Source organism: Mustelus asterias, chromosome 16 (assembly GCF_964213995.1).
Source record: "Mustelus asterias chromosome 16, sMusAst1.hap1.1, whole genome shotgun sequence".
Taxonomy (NCBI): Eukaryota; Metazoa; Chordata; class Chondrichthyes; order Carcharhiniformes; family Triakidae; genus Mustelus; species Mustelus asterias.
In genome coordinates, this window is record NC_135816.1 from 27,463,559 (window position 1) to 27,476,281 (window position 12,723).

At 43.7% G+C, this 12,723-nt stretch overlaps 1 protein-coding gene across 1 annotated transcript in view; it reads left to right on the forward strand.

Moving 5' to 3' along the window:
• The window catches only part of atp10b (ATPase phospholipid transporting 10B), a 105,240-nt gene extending 100,723 nt beyond the window's left edge, over positions 1-4,517 (forward strand). Inside the window, 3 exon segments of the mRNA XM_078231726.1 lie at positions 1,842-2,082; positions 2,085-2,120; positions 4,458-4,517. Coding sequence (XP_078087852.1) covers positions 1,842-2,082; positions 2,085-2,120; positions 4,458-4,517 — 337 coding nt within the window.
• The last annotated feature ends 8,206 nt before the right edge of the window (positions 4,518-12,723 follow it).

The following is a 12,723-nucleotide window of genomic DNA, read 5'->3' on the forward strand; positions in this document are numbered from 1 at the left end:
GATCAGAGGGATGTTGTATACATGGACATTAGTAAAGTCTTTGATGAGGTTCCTCATGGCAGGCTGATACAGAAGGTGAAGTCAGATGGGATCCAAGATGAGCTGGTAAGATGGATACACAACTGGCTTGGGCAGAGAATAGCAGTGGAAGGGTACTTTTCCAACTGGAGGTCTGTGACAAGCAGTGCTCCACAAGAATTAGTGCTAGGACCTCTGTTTGTAATATATATAAATGATTTGGAAGAAAATGTAGGTGGTCTGATTAGTAAATTTGCAGATGACACAAAAATTGGGAGAGTAGCGGATAGTGAGGAGGATTGTCAGAGGATACAGCAGGATACAAATCGGCTGGGCTTAAAGATGGCAGATGGAATTTAACCCAGACAAAAGTGAGGTCATGCAATTTGGAAGGTCTACTGCAGAAGGAAAGTATACAGTAAATGGTAGAGCCCTTAGAAATATTAGCATACAGAGCGATCTAGACGTGCAGATCCACAGTTCCCTGAATGTGGCAATTCAGGTGGACAAGGTGGTCAAGAAGGCATATGGCATGCTGGCTTTCATCGGTTGGGGCTTTGAGTATAGGAATTGGAAAATCATGCTGCAGCTGTATAAGACTTAGGTTAGACCGCATTTGGAGTATTGTGTACAATTCTGGTCGCCACACCACTGGAAGGATGTTAATGCATTGGAAAGGGTGCAGAAGAGATTTACCAGGATGTTGCCTGGTTTGGAGGATATGGACCATGAAGAAAGGTTGAACAAACTTGGATTGTTTTCATTGGAGCGTCGGAGGATGAAGGGGGAACCTGATAGATGTTTACAGGATTATGACAGGCTTGGATAGAGTGGACAGTCAGAGTCTTTTACCCAGGGTCGAAGGGTCAATTATTCGGGGGCATAGGTTGAAAGTGAGAGTTGGAAAGTTTAAAAGAGATGTAAAGGGCAAGTTTTTCACATATAGGGTTGTGAATGTTTGGAACGCGCTTCTGGAGGAGGTGGTGGCAGCAGATTCTATAATAATGTTCAAGAGGCATCTAGATAAATACATGAATAGGCAGGGAATAGAGGGATATGGACCATGTCGAGGCTTGAAAATATTAGATTGAAGAGGCATCTGTGTCGGCACAGACTTGGTGGGCCGAAGAGCCTGTCCCAGTGCTATCCTGTTCTTTGTTCTTTGAAATGGGGAAAATCAATGATCTCAGCAGCGATTGGTGATCATGGGGACATGGTGATGGGTTGGGGTTTATTACAGAGAGATCACGGCACTAGTTTATGAGCAAGCTCGTTGGACCTGTGGGAAACCCCTTGAACTTTCCTCTGACCCACAATCAGTGCTGTAAAGGCACTTGCCTAATGGATCTAGTCTTTCTTTGAATTTGCCCTGTTTCCTGAGGCCTGGGATGCGTGGCTGACACAGGTTTAAAATAGAAACATCATAAAATGAGACGCAGATAGCCTGCTTAAAAGGTGTTAATGACCGACTAGTTTCCTGCGAGTGAATTGATTAATACCACAGTTGATTGTAGGAAGGTTGGGTTCCTGTTTCAGATTGTTAATGTTTTTAACCTCCCACTCGATCCAAACCCACCCATTTTTGAGGGCTAATATTACCACTTAATTATCTTCTGTTCTGCTGGGCTTTCTCACCTATCCCAAGAAATTCTCCAGTTTAATATTAGAAAAAAGAACTTCCTTTGACAATGGGAGTTTGTGGTACTCTGCTGGTATAAACTTCATAGATTTACAGCATTGGGGTTAAACCTGAATCATGTTTTGATAGTATTTGTTTTAACACATTGCAAGCACAGTTAGCATGCCTTTATTTATATTCTCAGGTATTTATTTCGTAGTCTTCAAGGCACAGTCTTTGCATCTCATGTCCTCAAAGCGCGACAACTGGACAAATTGGACAGAGAACAACGCATTCAAACAATCAAACATTGGAAAGGCCTTGACATCCCAGCAGACGATACTTCGTCTTTAATGGATTCTGAGGATCAATCACCAGTTGAAAATGTTAACCACCCTTGTACAATGGCAAGTAATTACGAACCTCAACTTATTTCTTCCAACCCAGTGGGAATAGCAAAAGTACAGAATTCCATCAATACTGTGTGAGAATCAGGAGTCACTTTCACAGGAGACAAAATGATGCAAAGTGGAATCGATAAGGATTCTCGTGAAGCTATCCATTCCTGGTCAGCTGCAAGAACAACAGAAACTCGACCTCCTTCCTATCAGTCAATGCTAAATCCTGACTGGAAACCACACTCCCAAAAGGACTTACAAGCACCAAGTCTACTGCGGAATATAGACATTGGTGTCAACTGAACTAAAAACTGCAGTACATGCGCAAAGTTTCAAATGATCTAGCCTGAAAGCCTAAGCGCAGGATTTTCCGGCCGTGCTCGCCCAAGGGACGGAAAATCCCCACCCGAGGTCAACGGACCTTTGTATGGTTCGTGTCCCGCCTGCCACAATTCCCGTGGCGGGCGGGATGGGAAAATTCCACCCCCAGGCTTTCTCTATCTCCTTGCGTAACCAAGACAACATGAGCTTAACTGCCAAACTACCAACTTTTGTGCCATTGACGTTTATTTGACTTCACGACAGCCCATTAGTTATGAAGTATATACATTTGCACGATTTTCTGAGATGTTTTTATTTAACCCTCTGCACATTAAGTATGTGTTTATTGACTTAGTACATGATGTGGATTTTATCGTAAAACCCAATAACCAGAATCACTCCAAAGCAAAACACTGTGGATGCTGGAAATCTGAAGCAAAAGCAGCAAATGTGGGAAACACTCAGCAGCTGTGACAGCATCTGTGGTGTGACAACCAGAGTTAATGTTTCAGGTTCTGGTTCTGATGAAAGATCACAGACATGAAACATTGGCCCAAATCTTCCGATCAGAATCGGAACCACTTTGTCCAACGCTGATCAGACAGAAAGCTACCTACTTACTTGGATTCGATCTTTCTGGCCAAACTTCTGATCCACCATGCAGAAGAACACCCACAGAGCAGGGATCCACGCAGGGGGCAGTGAGAAGAATCTGTGCTCGCTGCCATATTCTGACAACTGCTTACAGGTCCCAAAGCATTTAGTTGGGCAAACGTCAGGTCTGGTCATGAGGGATGGTCAGGTTGAGGGTAGGTAGTTGGGGTGTCAGGGAGGTAGTTGGAGGTTGAGGGCGATGTCAGGAGGTCAGTTTGAGTGTTTGGTGGAGTCAGTTTCATAGTTACCCAGGAGTTAGACTAGACCTTTTCTGTATAACATTTCCTGGATAATAGATAATTCAATTGGAACTGTCTGAAGTCTTCGACTCTAACCCAGAGTTGGTGACCTTTTTGGAGGGTCCTGGGAAACAGGAGAGTTGCACATTGAAAGTTCAAACTTCCTGGGCAATTCCCACGGAGTCAGTGCATTGGGATTTCCCATGTGTTGCATATCTGGTCTCCAACAATCCATAGACCAGAAGGTCTGGGTCATTGAGTCAGTTTTCTTTCTCTCTCTCTGTATAGATGCTGTCAGTCCTGTTGAGTATTTCCTGCATTTGCTGCTTGTATTAATCAGAATCTTTCAGTCAGAAAATAAGACTTTTCATACATTTGTTTATTGAGAATTAAATCTTTATAACTAAACCCAGTGAACAACCTTTGATATTTAAGACTCTCCTCTCCATAAGTGTACTTGTGTCCTCTTTCTCTTCAACTAATTGCTCTTTGGTTCTCACCAAATTAGTCAATGTTACAAATTCTCTTCCAAGTCTTGGGGCGACACGGTGGCACAGTGCTGCCTCACAGCGCCAGGGACCCAGGTTCAATTCCCGGCTTGGGCCACTGTCTGTGCGGAGTCTGCACGTTCTCCCCATGTCTGCGTGGGTTTCCTCCCACAGTCCGAAAGACATGTTAGTTTGATGCATTGGCCATGCTAAATTCTCCCTCGATGTACCTGTACAGGCGCCAGAGTATGGCGACTAGGGGATTTCCACAGTAGCTTCATTGCAGTGTTAATGTAAGCCTACTTGTGACACTATTAAATAAACTTTAAGTTCAGTAACATTGCTGTGGTGGTCATGGACACTGTTAGCATCATACAATATCGACAGTGACCCAGCATCATAGCTGCCCTGGAGCTATTCTCCATCAATATTTCTGTTACTATCACCCTTTATTTAACCTTTTCTAAAAAGAGGAAGACAGGTAAACTTATGGAGAAACAATTTTGCATCAGATTCCCGCACATTACTTCTGGAAAATAAGACTGCTTCCAAATCAAATTTGGAGCAAATTCAATAATAAAATCATGCATTCATGATCAATGTGTGCAGTAAAGTGATGGACAATGTGGTTCCGATACAAAGGTAAATGAAGAAATACAACTCTCAGGGAAGCAAACTTCTGGTTTTTGTGTGAACTTAAATTTTGTAATGTATTTTGCAGGTATTAAAACAGGCTGTTTACAGTAATGAATATGCTGGTTTTAATAGAAACTTAATGTAAATCTGCTCTGCATTCATCAAATTCTGATAACTAGAACAACAACAGGGCATGTTGGCAAGTTATTAACTTCAGGGCAGCTGGCATTAACAGTCAGAATTTAAAGTTTATTTATTATTGTCACAAGTAGGCTTACATTAACCCTGCATTGAAGCTCCTGTGAAAATTCCCTAATTAGCCACACTCCGGTGCCTGTTCGGGTACACTGAGGGAGAATTTAGCATGGCCGATGCGCCTAACCAACACGTCTTTTGGACTGTGGAAGGAAACTGGAACACCTGGAGGAAACCCACACAGACATGGGGAGAGCGTGCAGATTCCACAAAGACAGTGACCCAAGCTGGGAATCGAACCTGAGTCCAAGGCACTCTGAGGCAGCAGTGCTACCCCCTATGCCACCTTGGCAGCTTGTCCACAGAACAATTTCAGCCACTTAAGAAAAGCAAAAGGTAAGGTGTCCTCATTTGCAGGAGACATTGGACAGTCCTTCTGAAAGTACAGTAAATGTTCCTGTACAAGCCTACGGGGTGTGTCAGTTCTAAAGCGGTAGATCAGTGGATCCTGTTCCTTTTTGCATGAATGGAAGTGTTAGGCCAAGTGTTGTGACCCAGTGGGAATTAAATTAGTCAATCAAAATGGGCAATTGTGAATTGGCTGCCTCGTTTCCACTCCAAATGTCTTATCATTGAATTCAGGGTTGATTTACTTTCTCCCATTTTGTGCTACTGCTCAAGACCAATTCCCCTTCTCAGTTGTAGGTTTAATCTGCCTGTTCGTTAACTGTTCGGGATCTGATTGTTACTTTCTCAAATGGAGGTCAGAAGCCACGCTGTGTGGGAAACAGTCACTCATCTGTGACTTTCCCTCAACTGGCTAATTAGGAGCCAAAGGATGGGCTACCCATCTAATTAAGGATGATGGGTGCCAATAGGGAAGCATCCAGCTCAGAAGGAGCAACAAGATGCCTTTCAAGCTAAATGAGAGAGAGAGGGGACACCACAATTTTGAGGTGCCTCTCTCTAACCTTTTTAACTTTAAAATGAAACAAGCTCTTTGGGCTGCTATTGCAGGGTCAGAACCCTTCTACAGCAAGGCAGCCTGCAGCTGTAACCAAGGTAGCCATTGAGGGCTTTTAAGCCAGCTGAGAGCACTAACATTCCCAGTCCGCTGCTGGGAGGCTGCCTTTAGGTAGCTGCCTTGTTTCACGATGTTTCTGGGAACCAAGAAGCTGCGTGGAGAATTTCAGTCAACCTCCAACAAAACGCCACACCACCTCCTTAATTAGATGAATCTACTACCCTCTACAGTGGCACAGTGGTTAGCACTGCTGCCTCACAGTGCCAGGTACCCAGGTTTGATTCCAGCTTTGGGTTACAGTCTGTGTGGAGTTTATACGTTCTCCCCGTCTGTGTGGGTTTCCACTGGGTGCTTTGGTTTCCTCCCACAGTCCAAAGACATGCAGGTTAGGTGACTTGGCCATGTTAAATTGCCCCTTAGTGTCCAGGGATGTGTAGGTTAGGTGGATTAGCTATGATAAATGTGCAGGGTTACAGGAGTAGTGTGGAAGGGAGGGCCTGAGTGGGATGCTCTTTCAGAGGGTCAGTGTAGACTCAATGGGCTGAATGGCCTCTTTCTGCACTCTAGGGATTCTATGGTTCTACGTGCGGGTGGGTAGCTCAGCTATCCCCATCCTGCTGATGGGAAAGTGACCTGGGAACAGAGTGGGGGTGAAGAACACACATGGTGGCCTGCCCCATACCTGAATCTGGCCTAAAAGCTCAGCCTCTGGCTTCAAATCAAGACCAGATTAATTGGATAAGCATCTCCATGGTGAGGGAACTGTAAGGTTTCATATTTGAAACCATTTTGGGCAATTTTTAACCTGTTCTTAGTAGGCATAAGTTGGGATCACTAAATTGCAGGTATTTCAGTCTTAATGAACATTTTGAATCTGTCCATTAATAGCTGGTATAGTGAACAGGAAAATATTGTAGGGACATTGCTCCACTGCTCAAACGTTAAAGCTGAGACTTTCCTGAACCAAAGCTTAGAGAGCTTAATCCTGCAACTAAGAGTATCTAACGTGAAAGTGCCTGACACAGCTGGATATATAAAATGGGGAAATAGTTCCATTTCATCTGTCCTCTGTGAGCAAAATTAATAAGAACACTTCAACTCCTGATGCTGACTGACCAAGTGCCAGGAACAAGTGCACATGTGCATTTGGCATGCACTGCGCTCGCTGTTTCTCCCGTGCTGGCCTCACAAGTGTGTGCCCATCAGCTGATGCCAATACTGGTTTGCACCTGTGCCATCCAGTCCACCACTAGCCTGAGACCTCGCTGTCCCTCTTCCTCATGTCTCTCAATTGTTCCTCTCCCAAGACCTCACTGCCGCTCTCTTGTGCTTACAGAATCAGTTAGACACAACGGAAACTGCCCTGTACGTTTTCTATCTCATATTCCCCAGGAAAGATGCAACAATGAGTAGATACAAAGTAAAGAAGCATACTGTCTATTTAAATTGCCAAAGTATCTGTTAGTCTCTCATTACAATCAGAAAAGAACTGCTTTCTACAACATCACTCACATTTTAAATGGTTATCTCATGCATTAATAATCAATCTCCTTATTCATTTATGGGACATGGGCGTCGTTGGCTGGCCAGCATTTATTGCCCATTCTTAGTTGCCTGAGGGCAGTTCGGAGTCAACCACATTGCTGTGGCTCTGGAGTCACATGTAGGCCAGACTGAGTAAGGATGGCAGATTTCCTTCCTTAATGGGCATTAGTGAACCAGATGAGTTTTTCCGACAATCGACAATGGTTTCATGGTCATCAGTAGATTCTTAGTTCCAGATTTTTTTATTGAATTCAAGTTCCACCATCTGCCATGGTGGGATTTGAACCCAGGTCCCAGAACATTAGCCGAGTTTGTGGATTAACAGTCTAGCGATAATACCACTAGGCCATTGTCTCTCCTATCTGATACTCAATCTGCTTAAGTATTACAATTTTAATTAAAAAATAGCAATTTCTTTTATTATAAGAGGAGGATTATAGCATTGTTTGCAGCTTTCTGTTCAAGGAAATTGTTTCTGGTTGAATTTGGTCTGCGCCATCTTTAATGTAACCTTCCTGGCAGTGATATTATTGGCACAGAAATTGCGTATGTGGGGAGTGCACCATCTGCAGTTGTAACATCAGCAAACTCAGTCCATTAGACATTGTTCTTAGTACTTTAGAACCTTGCATATTTTGCAGCAGACTTTTCCATTCATTAAACATTTCCAATTTCATATGCAGCCTACCTGCAATTATTTAACAACCCATCGCCTTGCTTCCGAGTATTGGATCCAACATTAAAATTCTAGTAGCCTACAGGATACCAGAATATCTTAGATCGCAAGCTAATTGCAAGGTCATGCGGTAAATGTACACCCACAACACTCCTTCAAGTAAATCACAGTTAGGCAAATTGCAATTAAGTGCAGTGTAAGAATAGGAAAAAAAGAACCATCTGTTTACATTATTTTGCCCGGAAAACGCTGTAGATGTACGTAAATTGTAATTTTTCTATTTAATTGGATAAAGGATATGTTATATTGTCGTCTTTAATGATGAGATATGATTTTATCTTCAGTTTCAACATAGAGATACAACAATCCTTTTTGGATTGCAAGTAGTGTTTCTTATCTCCAATGGAATGTGGGCCTCAGTGAGTTGTATAATGAGATCCCAATTTGGTTTTGCCCTACCATATCCAAATTTCCATCCTCCAAAACAATTCTCAGTAGCTGGGAATGGGTTGAAGCACTGGGATGATCAAGCTTGTATTTTTCTCCATGTCTGTATATACCCTGAGAACTCGAAGAGCAAGCATAATGTTTAAAATTTTGTTTCTTTGTTCCTATCAGTACTTAGGGGATCTATGTTGTTGTTGTTAAGTTTTAAAAGAAAAGGAAATTGTGTTTATTGTCCGTAATATCCGATAGATAAAAAATAATATAAACGCTCCTATTCTCAAACCCAGGTACAGCACAAAGATTTCCACACAAATAGGTTATGAGAATCATAGAATCCCTACAATGCAGAAGGCAGCCATTCGGCCCTTCGAGTCTGCACCGGCCACAATCCCACCCAGGCCCTATTTCCGCAACCCCACACATATTTACCCTGCTAATCCCCCTGACACTAGGGTCAATTTAGCATGGCCAATCAACCTAACCCACACATCTTTGGGAAGAGAAGAGAAGATAGGAGAGGATACATTGTTTAAGGATGTCCAAAAGAAAGTCAATCATTTATATGTCCTGTAGGTTGATGCATTGGATGGTTTGAGGCTGTGTTGAGTGTTTTTCCAGATTCTGCACAGAGGCAATTTGAAATTGTAGTGGATGATCTGTGTCATTTCCTCTGGAGTCAGCAGCTGTTTGGTTTAGGTTGAAGATGCTGGCATTTGGCCAGTCAAATACAGACAGAGCACTTGCTTGCATAATGGCTGGAGAAAGAAAGAGGGACCATGAGTTCTCTTCTCGCTGTTACCAACACATGGCCTGTCTGTCTCTGGAAAAGCAGTGTCTTTTTCACACAAAGGGTTAGCTTGCTATCATATTATCTCTATTCACATAAAAGGTAGTTGCTAAATATGGTCATAGCAAGGTGGGGAATCCTCTTTCCAGGTCCACTGCTCAAAGTGATATAATTAAAATGGTCATGTGGAGCCCCCTTCTCAGTTTGGGCCCACTGTTCAATGTGCATGAGTTTAATGGCTTGATCCACACCCACCCACCTAAACAGATTATATCTGGATGTCTGAGTAGTTCAGAGGATGGGCCATTCACCCTCATTTAAACTGATTGTCTTGGTGGATTACTTTCAGACAGGACAACTGCTTTCTGATAGCTTTGTAATTTGCAAGATGAAGTTATGTAAATGTTGAGCCATTTTGGGAACTGCTAATTGGGTCACTTAAAAATACTGTTGTCAGTCTTTTTAAAACTTATCCTGTGGGTTCAGCCCACTCAGTAAATTAAGTCATTTTGATTTTTTTAAAAAACATGATTTTATCACAATAGTCACAGCAACTCCACATTGTCCTTAGGCTCCAAAAATGTTGTTTTGCATATCTTTCCTCCTTGGGAAAACATCACTTTGTACAAATTCACTCATTGCTTCATCCATTCTATCAAATTCATAGAATCCGTACAGTGCAGAAGGAGGCCGTTCGGTCCATCGAGTCTGCGCCGACCACAATCCCGCCCTGGTCTTATCCCCATCACCCCATGCATTTACCCTAGCTAGTCTTCCTGATACTAAGGGGCAAATTTACCATGGTCAATCCATCTAACCTGCACATCTTTGGACTGTGGGAGGAAACCAGAGCACTCAGAGGAAGCTCACGCAGACACGGGAAGAATGTGCAAACTCCACACAGACAGTGATCCAAGCTGGGAATCGAACCCGGGTCCCTGGCGCTGTGAGGCAGCAGTGCTTGCCACTATGCCACCCTGGTTCTTCGCCAAGAGCTCAAAACTGTAAATCCCTTAAATGTTTCCTCATCCCCTTTTAAAGACTTTTAAAATCCTAGAATGGCATCAACTAATTGTTGCTAAACTTTGATTCATCTGATCTCTTATAACTTCAAAGAAGTAAATTGGTATCATGTTGCCCGAGGTGGTTTTACTGGGACATTGGGCCAGATTCCCTGACCTCACCCATAGCTGGGATTCTCCAATCCCGCTGTAGTGAGCACCAAATTCTCCCTTCTCGCTGGCAGCGGTGGTGAATGGCCGGAGAGTTCCAGCCTCCACTTCAGGACATCAGTCTTTCCGCACCATTCCCCTTTAAATGAAATACCAATTTATGCTGAATTGTGCAAGGTTTTTTTAAAATCCCACAAGAAACATGATTAGATCATCAAAACGCATTTCACATAATGCTGAGTAAAGCTTTTTGATTCCTTCTGGATTCACAATAATGTACCAACTGTGTAAGAAGGGTGCGATAAACCTCGTGCATTGTTCAGCCCCCTTTCCCTCTATCAGCAATTAGTCCCTGTGAACGCAGCGAGTCACAGTAATTCATTCTGAAGCCACGGCTTCTTTTTTTCTTAATATTTTGTGACTGGGAGAGGGTCTTCATCATGTTTTCACAATTTTGTGTGGCATTCAGAATGTTGTACTGACAAATGCACAAACTATTTTGTGTAGATCTCACTTTTTCGGGTGGATGGGGGTCTTCTCTCATCGCTTGGCGAACTGACAGAGAAGCCCCCTTAGTTTACTGTGGGAGCCCAATGGAATCAAGAACTTTTCAGTCATTTAAGTGACCAAGGTCGGGTCTCCTTGCACTTGGACACCCCGGTGGTGGAAGTCCCGAGAGCTGCCAGCCAATCAGGAAAGCTTTACTTAATCCCTGAGCCACTATTGAACTGTGATGGGCTCAGGTATATTGGGTGTCAATTGGCTCAATAATGAACCGATTGACATCCTGCCAGTGGTGACCAGAAACCCTGCATCAGCCCCTCCTGCCCGCTGACTTTGTTGGGAGAGGATTTTGCCACTACCTGACATGGGGCCTTTCTTGCAGTTAGGTGGGCCTGGCTGCCATGTTTAGGAGGCAGACAGGAAAGTGTCGCTGAGGCCACAATCAGCTCAGGCCTTGTTGAATGACAGAGCAGGCCTGGAGGCCGAATTACCTACTTCTCCTAATTTGTATGTTTGTATGTTCCCACATGAATGGGCTGAGAAAGAAATTTGGAGCCCCACGTGATAATTTGCACCAGAGGATATGAAATAAGTTGTTCAGAATTTTAGTTATATTGATTCTGAAGATTGGAAGCAGAGGTTTGATTCCATGACTGACAAGACCATAAGGCCACAAGAAATAAGAAATGGAATAGACCGTTCAGCCCCTCGAGCCTGTTCTGCCGTTCAATAGGATCATGGCTGATCCAGCATAGCTCACATCCACTTTCCTACCCTTTCCCTGTAGCCCTTGGTCCCTTTACTGATCAAAAATCTATCTATCTCTGCCTTAAATATACACAAGGGCAGGATTTTCTGGCCACACTCGCCCCAAGACCGGAAAAACCCACCCAAGTCAATGGACCTTTGCTTGGTCTCTGTCCCGCTCACTACGATTCCCATGGTGGGTGGGACAGGAAAATTCCACCCAAGGACTCTGTCCCCACAGCTCTCTGACTCAAGGAGTTCCAAAGATACTCAACCCTCTGAGAGAAGAAATTCCTCCTCATCTGAGTCTTAAATTGGTGCTCCTTTATTCAGAGATTAGGCCCTCTGATCTAAACATTCTCTCAGCATTTACCTTGTCAAGTCCCTTAAGAATCCTATACATTTCAATGAGATAATCTCTCATTCTTCTGAATTCCAATGGGTAGAGTAAGAAACTGTTTAACCTTTCCCTATAAGACAATCCCTCCATACTGGGGCTCATCTGAATGAACCTTCTCTGAACTATCTCCAATGAAATGATGGGGATGAATCTCTGGCCTGCTAGCTCTAGACGGTGATCATATTGGCCCAGAGAATTGGGTGTTGGGCAAAAAATGGCTTTGGCACCGGGTGCCAAACCTATCACAATGCTCCCAGCGTGCCAGGCTGGCCCCCATTGGGTTCCCAGCCAGAACGGCCAGGAACCCAATAATTATTCAAATTACCTCTTTTAAATGTAATCAGTAGGTTTGAAGCCCGATTCAATTCCTTCACACTATTCATCCACCTCGCCAGTGAAGTTGGCACAAGGTAAGCTTTGGTACAGGTCCTGACAATCATGGAGCTCGTGTGTAAGACCCCAAAAAGGGGACAAGGAGGTGTAAAACCAGTTTGCATGTGTCTTCTGCAGCTGCCAGGCTGCAAAGGAAGGGTCCCCTAGGGTCCTGGGGATTGGGTGGGCTGGAGCTAGGTGCAAGAGGTTCATCTCACCATTCTCCCCAGGATGAGGGTCTCATGGACGGACTTCCCCTTCTCGCCCTGGGAATGTTGGTCACAGCTGCAGGCAACTTCATAAGAGCTAAGTGCTTCTCAGTTCCTCTTTTATATAAACATTGCAGTTAGGAATAATGAGGTACTTGAGAAGCAGCCAACTGTGAAAGGAAAGACAGATAAACACAGCTGACTGCATGCTGAATGAAAAACCATTAACCTGTCAATCAAATGAGAGTTTAAAAGGACTGGCATGAAATTGAA